The following is a 25,125-nucleotide window of genomic DNA, read 5'->3' as shown; positions in this document are numbered from 1 at the left end:
AGGTGAGAATGGACAATTATGTTGATAGTGGAACCACCAATTTCCTGATCAGGAAGAGAAGAATTGGAGCTGACTTCCAATTGTATCACATAAAGAATTGTTAAGTATAAGCAATATGAAGAACAGAGAGGAGAAAATGAGGAAAAATTATGTAAATATCAAGAGAGAAAGATAGAGATTGAGAGATAAAGAGAGAGAAGAGAGACTATTGTGAAATATTCTTATGTACTTAAGTATTATTTATAATCTTATGTGCTTTATGTATTATTTCACCCTTCTTATCTAAAACTTGGAACCTTCAACGCACCATTGTTTTTATTGGCTCATGGTGACCTACCAAATAGGTAGGCTTACTTACTTCAACCAGCAGGGACTTAATAATGGTGTCCTTCTTGCCATATTCAGGGACCACCACCACCTCAGTCCCACATAGCTCTTGAGACTCCAGTGCCTCTGCACTCACGGTGAAATTCACATTTCCTAAAAAAGGGGCAATACAGATGAGCACCATCTCCTTCTTTCTCCATGTCTCCAAACCTCAAGATTTGTTAAGTGTTCAATACTTTGTAACCTTTTTTTTGTTGTTGTTTTATGAAAACACAGGAGCAGGAATGGAAGCAGCAGCAACTAGAGGCTAGGGACCCTGAGAATCCAAGGCAGAGATAGATGGAGGCAAGCGAAGGGAGGGGATAAGTCTTCTAGACATCCTAGAATAAAAGACAAAGGAAAAAGTATCTACAAGGCAGTGGCAGCAGGGATGGGGTGTGTGTATGGGGGGGGGGGCATGGTCTTTGCCTGAGGGAAGTAGCACTAGATGTAAGGATCCAACTGATATATACAATCCTTGAGTAGAGAATTGTCTCTAGGAGACTGTTCCTCACCTAATGCCTTTGGCCTTACTGCCCAGGACACGGTTTGTCGGCCGTTCCCACAGATGCAGTGAGACTCTTGTTCCTTCTCCTGGACTAGGAATGCAGGATTCAGTTCTAGCTGCACACTAACCTGAAACCCCAGGTGAGACAAAAAGACAGATTAGAGGGAGAAGAGAACCAAAGGTAGAATGGTTTGAAAAAAAGCATATTGGGGGACTGCTTAGATATTAAGTTGCCTACTACTGAAGCTGATCTAAACATAGACTGACTACCTAACAGTGGATCTGACATTGAAATCTTTGTATTTTAATCTGCTCTTTTGTGGGGTGACACAAGAGGTCAGGAAAAGTAGAACGCCCCTGCCTGCAGAACTTCTACTTCTTTGGCCTGGAATCTTGACCATTCCCTCAGCTCTCCCAGCAGAGTGTTCAAGATTTATAAACTGTTATGGGTTCAGCAGAGGTAAGATGCTCACAAATAACTTTCAAAGTAAGGCTTAATCTAATTAATGCTTTATGATGATATACAAAAGTTAAATATATGGAACATACAAGTCAAAAACTTGGATCTAGGACATGAGAATGAAGTCTACTGATTTTTGTTTGCTATGTCAGGAATCTTCATATTGTGAAAACTTCCTAATCTTATGGGCAAGGGTCAGAAGCTTGTTTGAAGTTGCAAGTATATGGAAATATCAGCAACCATAGCTTCTATCACATCTGAATATCTCTGAGAGTATTCCTCCTCGGGTAAGAGCCCTTTATACACAGAAGCTTGTCAGTATTTCAAAGAATAGGATTTTTAATTTACTTGACTGCTATACCTGTGTTCAATTTAGAAAAGAGAGGTCTTTACCTGGATGCATTTGGGAAGGTAGTTGAGGACAGTGGCCTTGAGTGTGAAGGCCTCTCCACGGATCACAGAGTAGGGCATTGTGAGTTCCACAAAGAAGGGCTGGAAGGCTTGGAAGGAGGCAGGAAGAGAGAGACCAAGTCCAGTGACATTGGACAGGCAGAAGGCCCCTGCCTTCCACTCCGTGATGGTATCAGGGACTCTTACTCCTACTTCGGCCACTCCTGATGAGCTGGGGAGGATGGCAATGTGAAGAACAGAAAGTGAGCAGTTAAAGAAATCCTTTCTAGGAAGAGAATCCCTATAAATAATTCTATTGTCATGACTTATGCACCCAGTAGAAATGTCAATAAAGGAGAGTATCATCAAGACTCAAAGTGGGAAAATGTAAGAAGTCCTTTACTTCCAATTCTGTTTTCAATTCTAGTCTTTATCAGAATTTCCTATAGACACAGAATTATAGCATTTTCTAGTATAGACACTATTGTTATGAAATAAATATGTATTTTGAGATTGCTCTTAAATTTTACTCTTTAAAATGCTGTTCTAATGAAGGCAGGCTTTTTAAAGTTTTAATTGTACTACTACGGTGTGTAGTTGGCCTGACTGATTCTGTTTTTAACTCAAGATTGTTGGCCAGTGAAGAATCTCATATAGGTGTTAGTCTCTGCAGGGCCTGGTCATATTTACTCCTTATTCCCATTTTCTGGAAGTGTTAGAATTAACCGTGTGCAAAATTTCTTAGCTCTGATGCAATGTGTCTAAGAGATACTTGGATATTGAAAAATTGGCTAAAAATGGAAAATTGTGAGAAGTCTATATCATTGCCTTTTTATATAAAGAAAGTTACTTACTCTAACACCAGCAAGTCCCAGATCCACGTCTCAGGGAAGTACTTTCGCACAGTCTCTGGGGGAGCCTCGGAAACAAGGGCCATCTCCGTAAATTCATTGCCTTTTTGCAATTCAGATACAACTATGGTGGGTGGGGGGGAGACAGAAATAATAAATACACAGATAAAGAGATTATAATACATTCTACAGAAGAAATAAATAGGGTGATAGAATAGACAAAAACCAAGAGAGGATGCTTGGGTGATAATGGAAAGCTTCCTTGAGGAGGTGATATTTTTGCTGACTCCTGGAGTCTTAGATGAGTTCTAAGTGAGCTGGAAGAAAAGAGTCACAAGCAGAGGGCAGAGGCCTAGAGGCAGAAGGAGCTTGGGATGGCCTATGGAGCAGAAAAAGAGTCCTCTGTGGTCACTGCACTCTGTCTCAAGAGGAAAATGATAGGAAGTGTGTTAGGAGGAGGAGAAGACTCAGTTTCCATTTAGTGTGTTCCTCTTTGGGATCAAAGAAACATCATACCCAAACATGAAGACAATGGCTCTGAGAAAGTTTATAGGAGTGAGGGATCAAGGATTAAAAAAATTCTTTATTTCGACATGTGCCAGAAAGTCAGTCAGGTCTTTTCACCTATTTACCTTCTGTTAATGGTGTACTGGTAAATAGTCAACAATCAGTTCTCTGAAAAAAGTTTGTACATATATATATATACCTTGTACATACATAAGTTTACTATAAATTCTACTGTAAAGGATGGTAGACTTTTATTTATAAGTAATAAAAATATATAATATTTACTTAAATTCCACATAACCAGTTAATTTTCACCAAACGCTTTCTTTGATTTTTGACACATTCCATGATTTGACAAAATCAGACTAGAAATAAGTGGTTGGTTACTATCTGATTCATCAGTAAAGTAATCCATTTCATTGACAAATGAATGTGACTTCAACATGAATATTGGCTGTTAATTTTGGTAAGTTAGAGCTTCCTTATCTAACCAGTGAGAATGTAGTCCCAACTTGTGAACATTTCTGTTTCAGTTTATACCAATCCTCTGGAAATTATCTTTTCTTCTCAACCTCACCCATTCCCACATCTCCATTTACTAGAGGCAGATTCTTTTAGGAATGACTTTCCCAATTGCTCAGTGAGAATTAACCCTTTCTTTTATTTTGCTTATCTGCCTCTCTCTCTCTTTCTTTTTTTAAAAGTCGACACACGATGTTACTGTACCTCTCAGAAAACATCTCAGTCTGCTTTGTATTCTCTTCAGGATGTGGGGGTTTGACACAGTCAGAAATTTGGGGTTTGTATCACTATGTGATCTTGAGCAAGGACTTTAATATATCTGAATCACAGGGACTTTTTGGTTAATTTTATCACATTTGATCTTTTAAAATATTCTTTTATTTGACTAAGGATATTAACTTTTATTAGTTCTTTACCTGGAGAAGCGAATAGTCTTCGAGATGAGTATATTGCTTTGTGTTCAGGTTGTGAACATACTTTGGGTTTGTGAATCTTTGTGTTGGTGAACACCTTTAAGCCCATATCCTGTGAACGAGATTATCACCTAATCAGTATCTAAGTATTCTAAAATATATATGGGCACACATTTCATTGCATTTCACAAATAATTCAATTAACTTAATACTAAACTTTCAATGTTCACATCTGTAGAAGGGATATTGGTATACATATGGAGGTAATTTTATTCTGTTGTTAGGATTCTTTTAACAGTAATATTTTATATATATGATTTTTATAAATAGCACAAGGCAATGAATTTCAGGAAAATTAAATTAAAAAAATTAAAATTTAAATTTAAAAAAATACTTGATTACTAGTCCAAAAAATTCTAGCCTTGACTCTGTTGCTATTAGCAGATCTGCAACTATCAGTGACCTTGGAGAAGTCACTTGACCTCTCTGTGTCCTAGTACCTTCAATTATGATATGAAGAAATTATAATAAATAATTTTTTCATATATAATATTTTGTAAATCTTTAGAAGGGATCATCTATTGTATAAGGAATTTACCTGTAGGAAGCTATACATATCTTTTTCATTTGTATTTGACACAGGGGAATACATGACCCCGTTGATATAGACATTATGGTGATTGACACAGTCTCTCTCATCTTCCTCCTGCTGATGCAAGCTTCCAGGGAAACCAGTGAGGTCCTTCATGGGTAGCAGGTTATAAACCTGTACAAATGCAAAGGACAAAAGGACAAACTTACTTGTGGCTTATTCTTTTTAAATGCAAAGAGAAAAGTATAATCACCATCAGTCTTTGAGTGCCAGTGTTGCTTCAGTAATTTGCAGAGATGATTTCAAAGCTGTTTTTAAGAGAGAGAGAGAAAAAAAGCCTAAACATTCCCATCTGAGTACTCAAAGACCACAATAATTTGTTACAAAGTTCAGAGGCAAACACTAGACTCCATACTAGAATGGAATAAAACTTTGAGATAAATTGATGTCTGCTGTATTTGAGACATAGTATAAAATTTCAGGATGATAGAATGAAATGATGGCTTTGTCTCTCCTTGTGGTTTGCAACTGACCTAGTGTGTAACAAAGTTAATGAACTTATGTTCTAAACTGGCACATGAATAAGCCTATGTCCTCTAAGTAGGACAGGATAGATTTTCTTAGGTATTATTCATGGGAACAAAATGCTCCAGACCTTCACACAGCACATAAAGTACTGGAAATGATGTTTCCAAATTCATTTGAAAGGGAAGGGGAAGAGAGATGTAAAAATGTTGATAGTGCACTGTGTTATGTTCAGAGGGGTTTAAAACTGCTTGGCCAAGTAAGTAGGGTAATGAAATTAAATGCTCTCTCAAAGGTAGCTCTGTCTTACTATTCCCCACCTCCCTGCTCTGCTATTTTCTCCAAAGCGTATCATGTGTTACTATCTATCTCATCTTTGGAAACACAAGTCCCAAGAAAGCATGGCTTTTTGTCTTTTTAATAGGTCACTACTAGATCCGCAGCACTTCAGCAAACAGTGGGCACACCTAGAACGCAGCAGACACTAAATAAATATGTGTTGAATGGATGGCTTATGCTGTTGGGAGTGAAGTGTTTCATTAGTAAAATGTTATCAAGGCTGGGAGGATTGGGCTAGTGTTCTACCCCAAGTCTACTGTTAACTACCTAAAAGTTTCTGCTTTTTTTTAATTAAGAAAATCAATGGGAAGGACATTCTGCCTTCTCTATCTGCCAACACTGTTATAATTTAGAAAACCCCCCTGAGAACTATAAAATTATGTTATGTAAACATAAAACATCATTATTTTCCCACATATCCTCTTGTTCCCATTGAAATGTACTTAATACTTCCTTTAGAAGAATTCTAATATTTTCGATTAAATTTCATTTGGAAGGACCAAAATGTTAAATGTCTTTTCTTATAACTTTCTTTTTCAGGGAGTAAAATATTAATTTCCTTTTGTAAAATTTTGATAGTAAGAAAAAAAAAATACCGAGGTTATTTCAACTGACTTTCTATTGAAAATTGGAAGATGTAAGCGGACTAATGTTAGTTCGTGTGGTTGTTTCTCATTGTTCTACTCCAGCCACACGCTTGTGCTATTTCTTCTCTTCACCCAACATTTTAAAGGATTTCATTTACCCACATAATTGGTAAATGAAAGTAATTCATTTTTCCAAATTTTTATTCATCAGAGATATTGTTTCTTCCTTTAGAAATGGTGTTCATCTTGGGACATACACTGTTTGCTATAATTCTTATAAAAACAGAAATCTGATATTTAATATCAGTTTTAGTGCAGGTCAGTGCACCACTTTTGTTAGGCTTTTTCAAACATTACAACTAGCTTGAAAATGACTATTACTGGTTTCATCAAGCTCCAGGATTTCAGGAACTTTGAATGGTGCTTGATTTTATTAATATGTATATAAAACATATACATACATATGTTTGTATAAGCATGTATATAAAATTATGTAAATAAATATATATGTATTCAAATGTAATATATTTCTTATCAAAAAAGTGCCCATGAAGGAGATAAAAACTATGAACTCCTAGATAAATAAAATTTTAATAGATCCGATCTTACTCAGGTAGGCATTTCTCCTTGCTCTGAGCCCCTTGTGTGGCCTTTCCTGACCCCCAAGGCTGCTGGGAACTCACCGAGGCTGCTGACAGCTCTGCTTCAGGCTTCATGAGCAGCACACTTTGGTCCACCGCACGGAGGGCGCACAGGGATTGAGGAGAAGCTGAAACTCGCAGGTGGGCATGTAAAGCCGGAAGACTTTGCGCTGGGCGGAAGCTCAGGTCCACCTATGGAATTGGGGAGAACAGTCGAAAAAACAAATGTCCTGATTTAACTGTGCATTCACAAGCATTTCCCGAGGGTTCCTCACGTTCAATATACGCTCACTCTGACTTGGTGATGGTTGGCACCATGTGAGTCTTGGGGCTTTTTGTCCCTTACACATCATTCTGATGCTCAAGAGTCAGTTGAGCCATTATAATGATATCTAATTATTCTTATAAATTGTTAAATTTGAGACGTCATTTTTTACCTTTGGCACATGGTAAGGTGTTTATCAAGTGTGGGTGGAACGCAAATGGTTCTAGATGCTCTTGTATTTTTCTTTTGGCTCTTTAGTAGCCTTAAAAACTTACTTACATATTTTCCAACACTTCATCATAGAAAGGAACAAGGTATTCTGAACTGTATCATATAGTAAGAGACAATGCATGAGAATTTTGAACCAAGAGTCAAATGACATGTCTTCTTAGTGTGACTCTGCCATTACCCTGCCGGGAATCTCTGGAAAATTCATTTAATTCCTTTGGCCCCAGTGTCCACATGCAGAACGTAATTGATAATAACAGCAACTTTTGGTTTTAAATGTTGAAAATTTCATGATAAAGAAACCCACCTTGTTGGCTAGACAGTTTTCAACCTCGTATTTTGCAGAATCCCCGACCACTTCCCCATCAGGTAAAATGGTGAAGAGGAGCAATCGAGCGATGGGAGCAATGTCTGTCTCCACGGGGACTGACACGGAAAAATGGCCATTCACTGGAGCACAGAGAGAACGAGGAGGTGATTATGGCTTAGACAACTCCCCGGGGCTGAAATGAAATTTTTCTGTTGCACAGAGCCATTTTTAGGAGCCTGGGCCAGTGAATGACTGTTTCTATTAGTTGGTATAACAGATAAAAGAAAAAGTAGATGTGATAAATGAATATTTATGTCTAAGAATTCTCTACCGCTAAGAACTCTAGCTTTAGAGAAAATTTTATTGAAGTGTTCTCTCATAAATCATATAATGATTTCACACCAATTTTCAGCTTTAGCTCATCTCTGTAAAGTTCTGATGCTATCTGAGGATATGGAGACATCCACTTGGCTACTATTTGATCTAGACTTCACACGAGAGGAGGGAACTAGAACATGAAGTTGTGTGATGTAATCGTCAGAGTTCAGCACATTGTATTTATCCTTCTATCTTCTTTAACTTTCTATGAACAAAATATTCTACTTTTTTTTCTTAAGGGGAATACTGTGCTCCTTTGATAGTTGTTTTTTGATACCTACATAGTCATATTAAAGTTCTGTAAATAAGGCTACAATGGTGCTTTTCTGTTGCTATGAAGATGCATCAAAATAGTAGCTCACTGATAGTTAAGAGAGTAGCTCACAGATAGTTTTCTTATAAGTGGTTTTCAAACTTCTTTAGAAGAGCAGAAGACGTCACAGGTTTATATTGCTGCATATTTGTTCATGGCGAGAGTCCAATTCAATGGTGGAAGTATCTAATGCAACTTTCCATAAATCAGAACTATCTTCAAAAAGGAAATATGATACAAAGATAGAAATGACTCAGCCAAAGACCTAGTGCCTAGGAAGCATTCCAAGCATTCCAAGCATTCTCTCTGTCTTCTGAAATAGTTCTAAAATGTCATTTTGAGAAGAAGCTCCATGAATATTTATGGTTTGAAAATCTGGAATAAGCATAGATTCTAAAACAACAACCTCAACATTTTAAGTAATCTGAACAGAAGAAGCTGAAGGAAAAGAAAAATATTTCATAAAGGGCAAAATGGACGAACAAACAAACACCCATTCTTTTTTTCTCCTCTCAACTTCTCATTTATTGGAGTTTGATGGAAATCACCACCGTTTATTTGAAACTTTTTCTGGTATTTCTGCAACTTAACGCTGACTATGTCAAAGTGGGGCAGAGACGTACAATTGTGGAAATACTCACTATTTCCCTGTTCCACAGGCAGCACGTGCATCCCATTTCGGACAATGCCTCCCTTTGCCATGATCTGCAAAAAACGAAAGGAAAAGAAATTTTGTTTGCCTGGCAGAAATCTTGTACCCCACGTCCTGCCCTTCATGCGTTATGTTTGTTGTACTGAGCTCCAGCTGGCAATAATTAGCCCTAAGAGAAGTCGAACTTTCAACAGGAACTTGGATAATAAGTCAAAGTAGTGATGGCTAAAAGAATTTCCTAATTCCTTGCCTCACAGAGGACTTTTGCTTATGGGTGAGTCAATGAAGTGGCCTTCCTTCTTACCAGATAATAGAACACGAGTTCCTTCAGCTCCTGCAGGACCTGTCCACTCAGAATATAATGTGCTCGAACTGTCTGAGTTTGGCCGCAGGGCAGTTCACCAGGCATGGGCTCTAGGTGGACAAAACTCTTGCTTGGGGAAAATACAAGATCAGCAGTGTGATCAGCTTCTTCGTACTCTGCCGACAGCCACTGGTAGACGTAACAGGGACTAGGATCCTTGTGTCTGACCTAATGAATTTAAAAAACAATATTATTTTCTAGATTGTATGTCATAGAGAATCAGCATTGTCACAAAACTACATTAGTTCACTGTCCTCCCTTAACTAGTACTTAGAAAGCTTTTGCTCCACAGTAAAAAGTGAGAGAGTGTTTATCTGTATTGCAGACCTTAACCCTGCAGAGGCTCCTTGGGTTGGTGTTTAAATTTCTGAAGTGCATACATGGAGGCATTTTTTTTTGCTCTGCTTAATGTGCTCGGCATTTTTGGGGCCACTTTACCTATGCCGACAGAGAGGCTGGAAATATAAAACCTCATTGAGGAGATTAAATACTCTCCAGAAACTGAAGAACAACATTCCAGAAACCTATTTATGATGGGTTTCAAATAGGTACTATGAATAAATGTGATACTGCAGCCATAGGGGTCTGAGAACACTTTCTGTCAATGGCTTTGGTTCATGAGTTGAGTTGATGAATTAACTGACATCGCTCTCTCTTGGGCTGTCCTAGGGCTGGTTATTTTTAAAGCTTTCTGTGGTTCTGGACTCTCAAGGTTTATAGGCGCTATTTGAGTTGCAGTGCAACTTTTCTCTATGTAGAAGTTATTCCTTATTCCTTATTCTTATCCTCGCCTCCCAAGCGATTTGAATGAATCCTTGTGTCAGCAAAACACTTTCATTTATATTTTAATATATGTTCTAGTGATAACAGTAAATGATTATCAAAAAGAGGGAGCATTTAAAAATAATTTTTTGAAAAAGATTTAATTTATTTATTTGACAGAGAGAAAGATCACAAGAAGGCAGAGAGGCAGGTGGGGTGTGGGGTGGGAGGGAAGCAGGTTCCCCACTGAGCAGAGAGCCCAGATGTGAGCTCGATCCCAGGACCTGAGATCATGACCTAAGCCAAAGGCAGAGGCTTAACCCACTGAGCCACCGGTGCCCCTAAAAATAATATTTTTATTTTCAGGTTGAGAACACTGCCTAGCACATAGAAAATATCCAAGACACTTCTTGATCGAATAAATGAATGAATGCTCAATTTTTAATTATTAGAAGATATCTGAGGGTTTTGAAGGTCTGGGGGGTTGGAGGTTGGGGGAGCGAGGTGGTGGGTATTATGGAGGGCACGTATTGCATGGAGCATTGGGTGTAGTGCATAAGCAATGAATTCTGTTATGCTGAAAAGAAATAAAACAAAACAAAAAAACAAAAAAAACTAGCTGCTCGTGGGTATTAAGGAGGACACGTTTTGCATGGAGCACTGGGTGTGATGCATAAACAATGAATTTTAAAACAGTGGAAAAATAAAGTTAAAAAAATTAAATACAAAAGATTAAAAAAAAAGAAGATATGGGCTTTCATGCCATCTATTTTAAGTGCAGTCAATATAATATACTATTTATCCTGTTTATTTATCATTATTATGTAATATCTATTGTATAGCCATATATCTCTTACTGTATATCTACATTTCTATGCTATACAAAGTAAATTATATGGGGATTAAAAAAAATCTGGAGAAACACTAGAATAGCAGGACAAAAATAAAGTAGAAAAAACAATTGAGAGTATATATGCTCGAAAGCAAATGCTAGTGATGTTGAACTGGACTTTTACAATGAAAGCCAAGGTAAAGGGAGCTTGTGTTATCATTTCTTATATGTAAATTTTTATTTATTTTTATTTCAAAAAAACACATCAACTGTTAAAAAAGAAATTAAACATCACATTTAATCCCACAACCCTGAAAACTGAAGGGTGTTATGTTTGTTTGTTTATTTATTGATTGATTGTTTCCATAGGACTAAACACAACTTGGAAGTATCATCACCTTTAGGCTGCAACCTTATTTCCAAGACTATTTCATGTCATTGGTAACTTCTCCTCAAACTTACCCTGACAGTGAGAGAGGTACCCGTAATGTTGGTGGTGTTGATAGAGAACTGAACGAGGCCATGCTCATCAGTGGTGGCATTGGAGTTATAGTTAGCTTCATTTGCTGTGATGAAGACAAGTTCATCTGGCATGGGGACACCTTTCCCATCCACTAGTTGCACCTGAAGATTAAAATCTGTGGATCAGTTATATGATTAATACCCAGTATTCACCAAACATTCATTTTATCACAAATATTTATTATGTCCTATATACTGGACGTGGTTCCAGGCATTGAGGCTAACAGTGGTGAACAAAGCAAGGTTCCTGCTGTCATAGAAAAGAGATATATGTTAAATAAACACATAGATGATATATATTTATTTAGTAGTAATCAGCCCTAAGACAAAAAATAAAGCATTGTGGGGATGCCTGGGTGGCTCAGTCAGTTAATCAACTGCTTCTTGATTTCAGCTCAGGTTGATCTCAGATTTGTGGGATTGAGCTCCACACTCCACTCTCTCTTCCTCTCCCCTGCTCCTTTTCTCCTCCAAATAAAATAAAATAAAGCAGTGTGAAAAGATTAAGAATTATGGAGCTGATGATAGGGGTGACCTGAAAAAAGGATTCGGTGGATATTTTGGAAATGCCATGTACTATATAGAACTCTTGGAGAGTTACAGAGCAACAAGTGCCAGATAGTAATGAAAATTTTTAACTCCTTAGCCAAATTTAACTGAGCTCCAAACACTTATTTTTTATGACCGACCCTTAACTTTCTGTGGATTAGCGTTCTAAAATATAAGTGCAAAAGATAGCAATTGCTAATACATTACTTTGTATACTTTTCTAGTTGTTTTTTTATACATCTGCTTCTCAATCCAGACTTTCAAACTTTTGGAAGGTAGGCAGATATTATGAGGGACTTTCCATGTGAGAAATGCAAAGTTGAATAGAATCATACAGTATTACATAAGGGCGTAAAGTCAAATTATTGCTATTATTGAACTCAGTAGATGAAATGATCTGATTCAGATTGTAAAGATGATGATTCTTTTTCATTAAAGCTACTTTTGGTAGAAGGAAGCACAATTGGGAGACTTGGATCCATATTTGTAATTGATTAATAAAATCTCAGTTTGCCAATGAAATATTAGCTGCACGTACAAATTCAAGGATAGGTACAAAATTCTGATTCTCTTTTGATGAAAGAGTCTTATGACTAATGGGGTAGTTATTTAGCAGGAATGAAGTATCAAAAAATACACTATACCTCTCAGAAATTTAAAATAAATGGACTGTTCATTTTGGGAAGTGACAAAAATTTCTCAAATCTTTTGCTGTCATAACATAATCAAAACATTCTAAAACATACTCCACCCCTCTGTAGTGGGGTCTCGTCCCTCTCTGCTTTGGTCTCCACACCTACAACCTCATAACATTTCCATTAAGAATATGACACACAGGGGCGCCTGGATGGCTCAGTGGGTTAAAGCCTCTGCTTTCTGCTCAGGTCAGGATCCCAGGGTCCTGGGATGGCATAAATCTGCCATCTCAGACTTCTGGAGTCAGAAAGATCCATCTGCACATCTGCTTATAATACAAAAAATAACAATACCAGATATTTTGTAGATACATGAGAAAATTTATATTTATAAAATCTGGAAGCCTTAAATAGAAATATTTTATCCTTTTGTGTACAGTTTTTTAAAAATGTGTTCCTGCTTTATAGAGAAAATTATAGAGAAAATAATGTAAATATAATATCCATGAAAGAAACACCAGGTACAGTAGAATATTTTATACTTCAAAATAAAAAAGCTGCCTACCCACTCATTTCCATACAAAGTTAGTAACAGCATGATAATTTAAAAGGCCACCATAATTTCTGAGAAAATATTTTCTTGTGACAAAATATAAAAATCCGAGACTACTGGTAAACCAAGGAAAGACTGAGTGATATCTAACAATGTTGTTCTAAAAATTTTTTTTTTTTTTAAATTTTTATTTATTTGACAGAACACAAGTAGGCAGAGAGGCAGGCAGAGAGAGAGGAGGAAGCAGGCTCCCTGCTGAGCAGAGAGCCCGATGCGGGACTCGATCCCAGGACCCTGAGATCATGACCTGAGCCGAAGGCAGCGGCTTAACCCACTGAGCCACCCAGGCGCCCTAACAATGTTGTTCTAAAGGTGAAAAAAATTTTGATGGTGTTTTAGAATAATTTTGTAGATTTCATATACTAATTTCAGAAGAACAGATTTATTTTTATGTGGTTTTACACTTTTGGTTATGCTAATCAATAGATAATAAACCAGGTCTGATTTTAGCAGAATATAATATGCTTATTAAGTGATTAAGCAGAATATAATATGCTTATTAAGTCACAATTTGATTTGTGACTTAGAAAATACTTCACCTGCCCAAAGAAGGGGATCCCTCGTCTAAAGTATGGGTCCACTTTTATGAATGAAAGTTTGGTTATGGTTGTTGTTATTTCAATGGATCTTTTTCCAGTTAATTCTACCCCTGGAAAAAAAGAAAAGAAAAAAATAAGTTTTTCTGGAAGGATGATCTCCCTGAACTTCTTACATTACTTCCATTGCAGTTTATAGTTCAGCAAAGGAAATAAATCCATGTTCATTTTTTTTCTCCCATACCCACGTGGTATGCAAACCTGTTCCTTCTTCTTGGATCTTGGCCTCCACTTCAAGTTTCATTTCATACCCTTGTCTCTTCATCTGGAAGATCCTGGTTTTTACTTGCTGAGAGACACAACCCTGGCTGTTTAGCTAGGTGGGGATAAAATACAAAAACACAATACTGGACAGATCAGTCGTTGATTAATCCAGTGGGATTTTTTGGGGACAATATAACCTGGGATCTTCTATGACAAGAATACAATACATATTCTCTAGAGATTAATTATGATTGCATTTCATAATAGTATCTGGTTTATAATGGATATATTTCTTAGCATCTGATATTCCCTAGAGTTAATGTGATAGAAAATGTCTTAAAAATTTGTGGGTAATCCTACTATAGCAGGGAGCTAATTTTTCACAAGTTGAGCTCCCCTTCCATAGTATCCAACTGTTGCTGGGAAGGGACTGCCCATCTGGAGACTCAGTTTCCTATCTCTGTGAGCCCTCGGAAGGGCTATCTGACAAGTTCTTGCTCATGGAAAAAAAGCAAAACATATACCCTTCCCAGCCAAAGTGATTAACAGGTGTAATGCTTTTTCTTCTTCCTTCATACAAGTAGATGCCCAAGGCAGCTCTGGATGCCAAGTATTGGAGGTTGCTCAACTTTCATTATCCTGGGAGCTTGGTGAGCCAGGAACACCCACAGTGGAAAATTACAAGAAATAAATAATTCCTATTGTGCTGAATCACTGATATTTAAAAATCACTGCAGCCAACATAGAATTCCCTTACAGATTGCTCTCTTCCTGAGTTAGGACCATGTTGTAATTCATTGCTTATTAACAATGTCTCCATTGTTAGTCCCTGGAAAGAACAGTTTTTCACCTACCTGGTGACTGAATTTCTCACAGACAGCCTGTGACTCTCCACTATAGCAGTGAGAAGGGTTACTGTACTTTCTGCACACTCTCATAGTCATATGTCCCGGGACGGGCTTCCCATATGTGTATCTGTCATAAGAACATTGCCAAATGAGTCAAAGCAGACATTGAACATCTCCATTTTCTACTTATTTCCATTCCCCTCTTAGCAATAGTATGTTTTTACACTCTGTACTTCTAATCTCTGCAGGCTGAGAGCACAGTGTTGAGAGCAAGTACGCTAAGTTATGACTCTTTTTTAAAAAATCTCCAGTGCCTGACTTATTTCACTCAGCATGGAGGACAAGGGGAGATGGAGAGGAGAAGGGAGTTGAGGGTAATTGGAAGGGGAGGTAAACCATGAGAGACTATGGACTCTGAAAAACAATCTGAGGGTTATGAAGGGGCGGGGGGTGGGAGTTTGGGGGAACCAGGTGGTGGGTATTAGAGAGGGCACGTATTGCATGGAGCACTGGGTGTGGTGCACAAACAATGAATACTGTTACACTGAAAAAAAAATATCCAGTGCCACATGCTAAAATTGACTACAGTCTTTGATCATATCTTTTTCCCCTTAATTTTTTATTTTTAATTCCATCTTTAAAAAGATGTATTTATTACTAAAGCTACACCTGTTCTTAAAAGAAAAAAATGCAGTATCAACAAAACGAAAATGAGAGAGAGAAGAGGACCTCAATTCTACCTAGGAATACAAACTATGACTATGATGGTGTTTCCTTCCATTATCCTCTTCCAATGTGTAGCTCTCTATTTATATGGAGTTTAACTTGTCTACTTTTTATAAAAATGGGGTTGTGGCATATATACATGTAAGTCATTGATGGTTAGTGTGTTTTCGAGGGTATTTGTTTCCGTCCCTACCTATCTTTATTTGCAAGAGTATGGGCTCACCCGTTATATAGGATCAGGAACTTGGTGGCAATTGCTCTGAGACAGTGCAGGGACCCAGGTGAACTGTGGGCGCATTACATGTGTGGTCTTTAGGCAGAGCTGGTTTCTTCAGTGCTGGGGCTGCTTTCTGCTAGTGTTTTCTGCTAGTGTTACCCCTGGACTACTGGAGAAGGGTATGAGATTTTTAGAAACACGAATTTTCAAGGTTGGAAAGGACCAAGCTGAGAGATTGTGTCCAGTCCCATCAGTAAAAATGGCAGTGCTGAGAGGTGTGTGACATGCCTTTGGTAGACCGATGACTCAGCTGAGATTTTGGTAATATGTCTATCACTACAAATTCTGAATCTAAGCTGTTTTTCTACTATGTATGCAAGGTCAGGTAAATGATCTGTTGATGACAGAATTTCCTCTACAGAAGGAAAAGTCACTATACTCTTCAACATTGTTCCATTTGTGTGTGTGTATGTGTGTGTATAGCTTTGTCACTTTCAGAATCAACCACTGTAGATAGCTTCTCTAAGAACAGTTGTTTGCCCCATGATAGTTATAATAATACTGATAAGGCCATGAAAGGAAAAATAGAAAAACAACAGGTGAGGAACATTCCAGAGATAGGATGATCCCAAGTACTTAAAGTATTTGTACTTTCACTGCTCCTAAAAAAAATGAGTCAAAATATCCCAAATGGTGAGTCTCCTTTATATAATGCTCTCAAAAGATTAAAAAATATATAAACTCACAGGCCACATACTGACACATTCACATCTTCTTCCAAGATAGTGATTATCTTTGGCATTGTTATTTGCACTTCAAACTTGGGAAGCACTGTTTATTGGAGAAAAAGGAAGTTAGTGATTATTTTTCAATTTGGGGGGATTTAGTATTTTCAGTAAAACTCCCTAATAATATTTTAGGGCTCTGAAAAGGTAGCTATACTTTCCAATACAACCACCTTACTATCAATGGATATTCTTTTTTTTTTTTTTAAGATTTTAATTAATTATTTGAAAGAAAGTGAGCAAAAGCAGGGGTAGGGGAAGAGGGAGAGGAATAAGCAGACGCCCTACTGGGCAGGGATCCCTGGGATCATGAACTGAGCCCAAGACAGATGCTTAACTGACTGGGCCACCCCTCACCATTTAGGTACCCCTAAAATGGATATTCTGATAGAAGGACTGTATCCTTAATGAATTATGGAAGACTTATCTAAAACAAGGATGTTCTACATATTTTTTGAGATTAAAAATTATTACAAAAAATAACCAAGCTATGAGAAGTTCTATGCACCGATCACTGACAGTCTCATTGGAGTTAAATATAATTGATTCTCCTCAAAGCTCAACCTCACACATAGAAAACAGAAGGACTCTAAATAAGCACCAACACTAGGCTCTAGAAGTTTAGATATGAAGAAAATGCTCCATGACTTTTCATAATCCATACCAAATTCCTCCACAGTGAAGGCGTGTGTTGTCACTCCACCTGATTCCTTCTGTACCACCACCTCATAAGAGCCCTGAAAGGGCTCTGACGAGAGGGGAAAGCTCAATTGCTTGAGACCATTCTCTAATAGGAGTTTCTGCCATTGTGCGATGCGATTTCCTTTCGGGTCCTATGGATACAGTAATTGTAACTTACAAAGCTTAGAGCATTAGAGACAATAAAAGCAATCTATGGAAACTCCTATGTTATCCACAAAGAGAACCAATGGGGTGGTGGTGAGGGGTGGGGAGGAAAAATGTTAGAACCATCTAGTGCTGTGTGAGCTCAATCATTTCTCCCTTAATGACAAGTTTCTGGTATGCTGTAAGAACCTCTCAAATAAGAGCATTTTCTCTAAATTTATTTAATTCTGTTTATGGAATGTTTCATGTTGCTTACCTGAATGTATACTAGTGGAATCTGAAAGGCAAAAGAGAAATAAAGGAATGCAGAATTATTCTCAAATATTCTCAGTTCTGATTTATAAACAAGACAGCTTTTGTAGTAAAACAGAAAAAAGAGTCTGGGTTAAATTTTACAAAACTTAGGGGGAGACGAACCATAGAGACTGTGGACTCTGAGAAACAAACTGAGGGTTTTGGAGGGGAGGGGATGGGTGAACCTGGTGGTGGGTATTAAGGAGGGCACGTATTACATGGAGCATTGGGTGTGGTGCATAAACAATGAATCTTGGAACACTGAAAAAATAACATTAAATTTAAAAAATTAAATTAACATTAAATTTAAAAAATTTTACCAAACTTTCAATTAATCTATTTTAAGCAATTAATAAATAATGTTAAGAACTTATTAAGCTATGAGCAACAAATATCCATATGCATAGCCACTCATTTAGAATGGGATTTACTAATATTACTTAAATACTTAAAGGATCCTGTGAGGAACACTCCTTTGTTATGAAATTTTATGGATTAAGAAATAAACTAATGGAACTGTGAGACTTGTACTTAGTCCCAAATACTGAGATGGTCATGGAATTCTTAGTTCTAAGACTAAAGAGGAAGAATAGCTCCTTTACTATCAGTGGTTAGTCATTAAAAAAAAACTAATATTTATTAAGTGTTACCATGCACTGTACGTCATTCTAGGTGCTAGAAGTATAGCAATATACAAAAGAATGATATATTTGCTCTCATGGAGCTTGTATTCTAATAGGGATCGATATATAAGAAACACACACACATACACATATATATACACACATACACATGTCTGAGAGATATATATTTTATATATACTTAATATTTTATATATATAATTTGATATTGATATGGTATCAATCCTATATCTCAAAGATAAAAAAATGTACGATAAACATATATATGTGTACACACACACACACACACACACACTTTATATTAGGTATTGAAACATTGAGAAGCAAAATGAAGCAGGGTAAGGCTGCCAGAATGATGGATGAGGTGTTTATTTTAGATAGAGGAATGGAAGTAGAAACTAGATCAGCTTCAAGGTTACTGCAACAGCTTTGTTTAGAGGTGATATTGGCCAGGATGAAGATTGTGGCAATTCAGGTTGTTGGAAATAGAAATAGTATGGATATATTTCAAGCTAGCATGATTTTTTGACAAAGTGGATGTAGGTATGAGAGAAAGAGAGGAAATAGGGATTATGCAATAATCTTTTTTTTTTTTAGAGATTTATTTATTTATTTTAGAGGGAGTGAGTGGGAGTGGGAGGAGGGCCAGAGAGAGAGGGAGAGGGAGAATCCTCAAGCGAACTCCTCACTAAACACAGAGCCTGACACTGGACTTGATCTCAGGACCCTTGAGATCACGACCTGAACCAAAATCAAGAGTGGGTTACTTAACCAACTGAGCCACCCAAGTGCCCCAAGATAAGCTTTTGTTTTAGGATTAGAAGAAAAGAATTGCCTCTGAGATAAGAAGATGTAGTGAAGCAGTGCATTTGGGAGAGAAAAATTAAGACTTTCTGCTTTGATGTCTGCATTAAAATTGAAAGAGTTGTTTCTTATAAGAATCAGGTGTTAGTCTCAAAGAACAAACACTGATTATACTCTTCCTTGACAGAAGAGGTTCTGGTAGGTGTGTTTAGAAAAATTCTAAAACTTTGAGAAGTTTTTGAATTTAACTTATTTCATGGTGTAGGCCATGTCTATTACTTAATATATCTTTCTAATTTGCCTAGTGGAGAACTTTATAAAGAGTAAGTTTGATTGTGTGACAACTAAGTACCAGTACCAAGGTGGAAAGAACTAGCTACTTCCTTGACCTGAGATTCTGGTTTAAACGAGGATCATGCACTATTGTAATGGCAGAAACCACTGCTAATGATACCGGTTTCTTTCTCACCGTATCTTCCCCCACCATCCAGATTGTTTACACAGATAATAATGATTTTAGATAGGAGATTCGGAGACTTACCAACTCATTCAAGGGGTGAAAGTTTTCATCCAACGCAACAACACGGAACTTCACTGAAACAGAAATATTTTCCATGAGTCCCAGAAACCTTAAATCAGGCTTAGCAGTTGATAGAAAAAAAAAAAAAAAAAAAAAAAAAAAAACCTCTTAAAGAACCAGGGCTATAGAGCCATTAACTGGGGAAGATGCGGGGAAGGAAGGTCTTTCCTTTTGGGAGTTGTTTTGACTATAGGGCCTTTTTGTACCTGTCTGCCCTGGTTTGTAGATGGGCTTGTCTGTCTGGACAAAGACCAAATTCTCTTCGTTTTTAACCACCACTGTGGTCCGCCTTTTGAATTCTTGGGTTGGTCCTTTCACTTGGATAGTGAGGAACATGACCTCTTCATTGGATGGAGATCTTGGGACCTGAAATATAGGACAGGCCATAAGAACCCATTCAGTCTTGCAAGTTTCCTCCTCCACTCTTTGTTCCTCTCCTCCCTGGAGATCTGGTCCTTTTACTACACCCCCTCATTTTCATCAGGGGAAGTTGGCATGGACAGGAATTACTTCTGTTATTTTACAAATGGGGAGACAGAACAGAAGGTGGGGGAAAATACATCAGAAAAGAGTTTGTAATTGAGACTTACATCTCCTTATAGATCAGCCAATATGTCTTGATTCAATTATATGATGAACTTTACCAAGTTGATGTTCTGTGTTAAAAGGGCATGGCAGAAGCATATTTAAGTCTATGGGAAATGAGGCTACCATATTTTATTGGCCGTAGGCTGTAAGCATTTTACATATGGGCAACTCTGAAGAGATAGTGGATATTGGCTTATGGTAATTTCTACAATTTTCCCTGTTTAATATGGGCTGATGTGTTCCTGCCAGACCCCCACTGGAGGCTTAAGTCATGGGTTAATCCGGCTTGCTTTATTAATATTTTTTCCATTTTAATGTTAAGAAGTCACATTTTCCTTTTGTCTAGTGCATACTGCTTTTTCCTCCTGGCTAAAAGAAATTTTCTTTGATCATCAAGTTGCTTTTTAATATGCCTCTAAGTATTTGTCCCCCATTGGAAATTCATGCATTGCTTCTTAATTTCTACACACAGCTGCCACACTTACATTTCTTTCTGAAGTCTTTGCCAGGCTCTCCAAGCTTTATCTTGACTGAATTCTAGATGCCTATTATCCTAACCAGTAGAATCAAGTATATGAAGTCAAACAGGCATACTCACAGTGAAGGAGACACAGTGGAATAAGTCCTTCTCTACCACCAGGTCAGTGAAGAGGCTCTTGTTCTCCCTGACAGACTCCAAGGAAGCACTCACAGTCACTGTCTCATTCAGGTAGCTCAGAAGGAGGCAACCCTTCTCAGGAGTTTCAGAGTGGAGCAGGGAGGGGACCAGGACCATGTACTGCCTGCAATGGGGGAGTCCAGTTAGCGGAAAGTGCAGGAGGACAGGTATTGCTGTGACCAGCACTATTTTCCAACACGATGATTGTTACTACCATTAGTTTGATACCAAGAGAGGATATATTGATGAACATGACATTGGTCTCTGCTGTTGAATGGCATGCGTGAGAATTATTCCCTGTTCATCACCAGTGCCATGGCAGTGAACATTTTGCTGGAAGTGAGCTTTAAATAGATTAAAATTTGCTAGGATACTTCACTTTAAGGAACACAATATGCAAGCATCTGAATTCAAATAAAAATATGCTAATTATGTTTATTCATGTTGTAAATCTATTTTACACGAGGATTGCTATAAAAAGCAAGCAAAGTCTCAGGAGAGACACTACAAAAATCGATCAATAAACAGTATTTTCATTGGATATATATATTCAACAACCCTGTGAAAATGATAAGGCAAATACTTGCTTCCACGTTACAGATGTGGAATCCGAGTCTCAAAGAAAATGAGTCATTAGTTTAAAGTCTCAGTTATAAGTAACTAATGAAATCTTCATGTTATCTAACCCTGGCTGTTCGCATTTTAAATATTTGGCATTCAACTCATGGCTATACAATGGCTCCACCCAAAAATGGCCTTCTAGTGATGGAATTTTGGGTTTTGGTAACCCATCAACTAGAACAGAAGCTTTGCCAATATCCTCATATATAATTTTGACTACGTAGTTTTCAAACTTTTTTGCTTACAGAATTCCTAAAATAATTTTTAGACACTATGCATTCCTTACATATTTTCAAGTAAACGTCTACATTTTTATCACAAACAATAACAAAAGACAATATTTTTGATGAAATTTTAAGTTAAAACTTAGTCTTCTATAAGTTTTCGATGGATTCTTAAATATTAGTGATAAAATACCCAGTATGACCTACTTAAAAAGTACACCAAAAGGTTATTTTTGATCAGAAATTTAACATCTTTCCTTTTTTTTCCTCGTAAACTTGAATTACCATGCCACTTACTACATAAAAGTTTATCCCAAGATTTTTATGCTTCAAAATATATTTATGGATAGCTCTTGCTTCTTTATTAACTATATATGTATATATATAGAGAGACATATACTCATATATATGTAATGTTATATATGGATGCTTAATTTAAATTCAACTCTTTATATAATCATAAAACTGTTAAACATTTTCTTCTGGATTGAATTATTTTCAAGTCTTACTAGTCTATAACTGATCAAAACAAAATACATGTATTATAATATTCATACATATTAGATATAAAATAAAAATATTTTTGAAACACATCTTTAATAAGAACAATGAGCTTTTTTTCTGTATCCATGGATGGATATTCCTTAATTGTGAGAATTAAAGGAGGCGTAACATTAATTCTGTTGGTATTTTTAGTTTTTATGGACATGAGTGCCACAAAAAATTATTTACATAAAGTAAATAAAATACAGATAAAACAATTATATCATTGTTACCAGTTCTTAGAACTCCTTCCGCATTAGGTACCAAAAATCACCCTGTACCTATTGCTCCTAATCACCTATCAGCTGGTGTTTCCTTTAGATCCCCCTTCAACTTGGTTGAAACAAAGAATTCATCACATGTAATCTGCAAAAGAATTTTCTCCCTCATTGTTAGAATCCTTTGCTTTCTCAACGTCAGCATCAGTTGTTTCAAATTATTCCACCCTATAGATTTTTATACTCTAGGACAATGCTCCACAGTGACATCTGATTGAGGGAAAGATTTGTCTTTCTTTTATAAAGTGGAAGATGGGCAATTAAGAAAGAAATAAGGAAGGATAAATAGCCTGGTCTCGAGCAAATCAATCTGAATGTGAGGATCTGAAAATTGATTCCTTTAAAAGTATCAACTGCCAATGCCCCTCAGAAAACTTTGTATAACCCTAGAAAATTTATAAAGTCAGAGGTTCAGAGTTGGAGAAAAATAATTAAGAGTAAGTAAAGAATGAATAAACCAGATTTATGCAATCTCATCGTTGGAGGAAACCTTGGAGATAAGAAGATGACAGTTTCGTGGGAAAGACATATGAATAGTCTAAATGAGAATCAAAGAATTCTCCTCTAAGGAAAAGATTCTTCACATCCTCTGTGAAACTCACGGTTTTCCAGAGACTGAGGCATCTGCAGGCAGGAAGACCAGAAGGAGGAGAATAAGATTTGGATGAACGAGTGTGTTCTTCCCCATGCTGCAGGGAGAAGGGCCCTGAGGAGACCAGGCTGTATTGTGCCCTGCTCCCTGCAACTGGGCTGGTCCCAAACATTCCTCAGAGCAAGGAGGCTTTATGCTGCTCCCGGTGCAAACAGGAAGTTCCACCCACACATGGTGTCTAAACAAAGCAGAGGTTTCTGAATGTTCTGTGAAAGGGTCATGGCTCTACTTGGCCTAATTACAGTCAAGGTTATTTCCGGGTGGGGTGAATAGAATTCCTGGAAGGATAAAATCCACATTCCCCTTAAGTGCTCCCTTTCTCTGGGTTTTACTGTAAAGCAGCTAAGCGGCTCTTCAACCCCTTCTCTCTCTTCTCCCTCCATCCATTTCCCCACTGCTCCTTTTAAGGCTTTCCTCACGTCCCTTGCCTAAATAGTTGGCAAGGGAAGCTACAATTTAAGCAACACTGGACAGGCTCAAAATAGCTATTTCACTTCAAGTCAGAGCGAGTCCTCCATTAGATATGCCTACTCCAATGTTGAAGCACTTTCAGAATTCAGTAGTTCCCTATGGAAATGGTATTGGATTACAGTAATAAGTTTTTGACTTTAGGGATAGTACCTGAATGTGGATGATGAGCCAGACCCTGGAAGAATGATAATAGGGAAATATTTTTCCTGTATTAAGAAAGTGAAATGATGAAAAGAGAAGCAGCAGAACCTCAAAAAAAAATTATAAAAAAATAAAATAAAAAATAAATAAAAAATGCAAAGCTTTGACCTATTGTTTATAACAAAGAACCCAATTTATAATCTACTATACAAACAAATTTTGTTACAGCCTTCTAAATATGCTACTACCTAACAATCTCTAATTAAGTAAACTATTTCATCCATCCATCCATCCATCCATCCATCTGGTTGTTTTATAAATATTCATTGAGCCTAGTAGGGCTAGGTATCATGCAAAATTATGGAGATGGTGTGGTCAATTATGTAGAAACAGATATGCCCCCAAAGATCTTATGTTCTATGGGTGTGAAACCAGACAAATAAGCAAGCAATAAAAATATAGGAGGCAAACATTATTATTTATTTGGATCCCTGAAATATGAATGTTTATTTACTTGATTTACTTGATCCTGTACAAAAGATTCCTTAATGTTTCCTCTTTTTAAATTTTTTTTTCTTTTTTTCTCTTCAGCTTGGGTGCTTTCTATTTTTACCTTGTCTTCCAGATCTCTGGTATATTTTTTGGCATCTCCTAATCTTCTCTTGATTTCCTCTAGTATAGTTTCATTAGTTATTATATTCTTCAACTGTGATTGATTCCTTTTCATATTTTGTGTCTTTTTATTTGGGAATAGCAGTGCAATGAATCATTCATGAAGCCAGCGTTGATTGCCAGGATCACCTTGTGGACATGTTCCTATATGGAGTGTATAACACGCAGCACAGAGCGCTAAATACGGTGTTTTACTAAAATCAGTGGTATGGTTTAGTTCACTCAGATACCACTGTTAACAAAAATTGTTGTGCATGTTTCTTTTAGGAGTGTGTCACATGCTGCCCATACTGCTGAGCAATGTGTCCACCGAGACAGCATTCTCCTGATTCTTTCAAGCATCTAGCGCTCCTACAAATATCTTTTATACATAGGCTTTTATGGAAGGATACTTATCTATTTACTTTTTGAGTATAGTTGACACACCCTGTTACATTGGTTTCAGGTGTACAACATAGTGACAAATTTATACATTATACAATATGCTATGTCCACTACAAGTGTCCCTATCTGTCCCTATACACTGCTACACAGTATCAGTGATGATACGCCTTATGCTGTGCCTTTTATTCCTATGACTTACTCATTTTATAGCTGGAAGTCTGGACCTCC

General features: G+C 37.1%; 1 protein-coding gene across 1 annotated transcript in view; it reads right to left on the bottom strand.

Moving 5' to 3' along the window:
• The window catches only part of LOC132008090 (alpha-2-macroglobulin-like), a gene marked incomplete at its 3' end in the record, with an annotated part of 30,641 nt that extends 7,287 nt beyond the window's left edge, over positions 1-23,354 (bottom strand). Inside the window, exons 1-21 of the mRNA XM_059386471.1 lie at positions 23,180-23,354; positions 20,852-21,035; positions 19,872-20,031; positions 19,627-19,679; positions 17,603-17,623; positions 17,165-17,333; positions 16,462-16,546; positions 14,779-14,899; positions 13,922-14,036; positions 13,664-13,773; positions 11,268-11,429; positions 9,152-9,379; positions 8,837-8,900; positions 7,502-7,644; positions 6,744-6,893; positions 4,616-4,783; positions 4,021-4,129; positions 2,579-2,699; positions 1,728-1,956; positions 882-1,002; positions 359-480 (exon numbers count right to left, since the gene is read on the bottom strand). Coding sequence (XP_059242454.1) covers positions 359-480; positions 882-1,002; positions 1,728-1,956; positions 2,579-2,699; positions 4,021-4,129; positions 4,616-4,783; positions 6,744-6,893; positions 7,502-7,644; positions 8,837-8,900; positions 9,152-9,379; positions 11,268-11,429; positions 13,664-13,773; positions 13,922-14,036; positions 14,779-14,899; positions 16,462-16,546; positions 17,165-17,333; positions 17,603-17,623; positions 19,627-19,679; positions 19,872-20,031; positions 20,852-21,035; positions 23,180-23,265 — 2,721 coding nt within the window. The remainder of the gene's footprint in view (positions 1-358; positions 481-881; positions 1,003-1,727; positions 1,957-2,578; positions 2,700-4,020; positions 4,130-4,615; positions 4,784-6,743; positions 6,894-7,501; positions 7,645-8,836; positions 8,901-9,151; positions 9,380-11,267; positions 11,430-13,663; positions 13,774-13,921; positions 14,037-14,778; positions 14,900-16,461; positions 16,547-17,164; positions 17,334-17,602; positions 17,624-19,626; positions 19,680-19,871; positions 20,032-20,851; positions 21,036-23,179) is intronic.
• Between the last annotated feature and the right edge of the window lie 1,771 nt (positions 23,355-25,125).

This window comes from Mustela nigripes, unplaced genomic scaffold (assembly GCF_022355385.1).
Source record: "Mustela nigripes isolate SB6536 unplaced genomic scaffold, MUSNIG.SB6536 HiC_scaffold_70, whole genome shotgun sequence".
Taxonomy (NCBI): Eukaryota; Metazoa; Chordata; class Mammalia; order Carnivora; family Mustelidae; genus Mustela; species Mustela nigripes.
The sequence above is the reverse complement of the archived record's forward strand: the minus strand, read 5'-3'. Positions and strand labels throughout refer to the sequence as shown.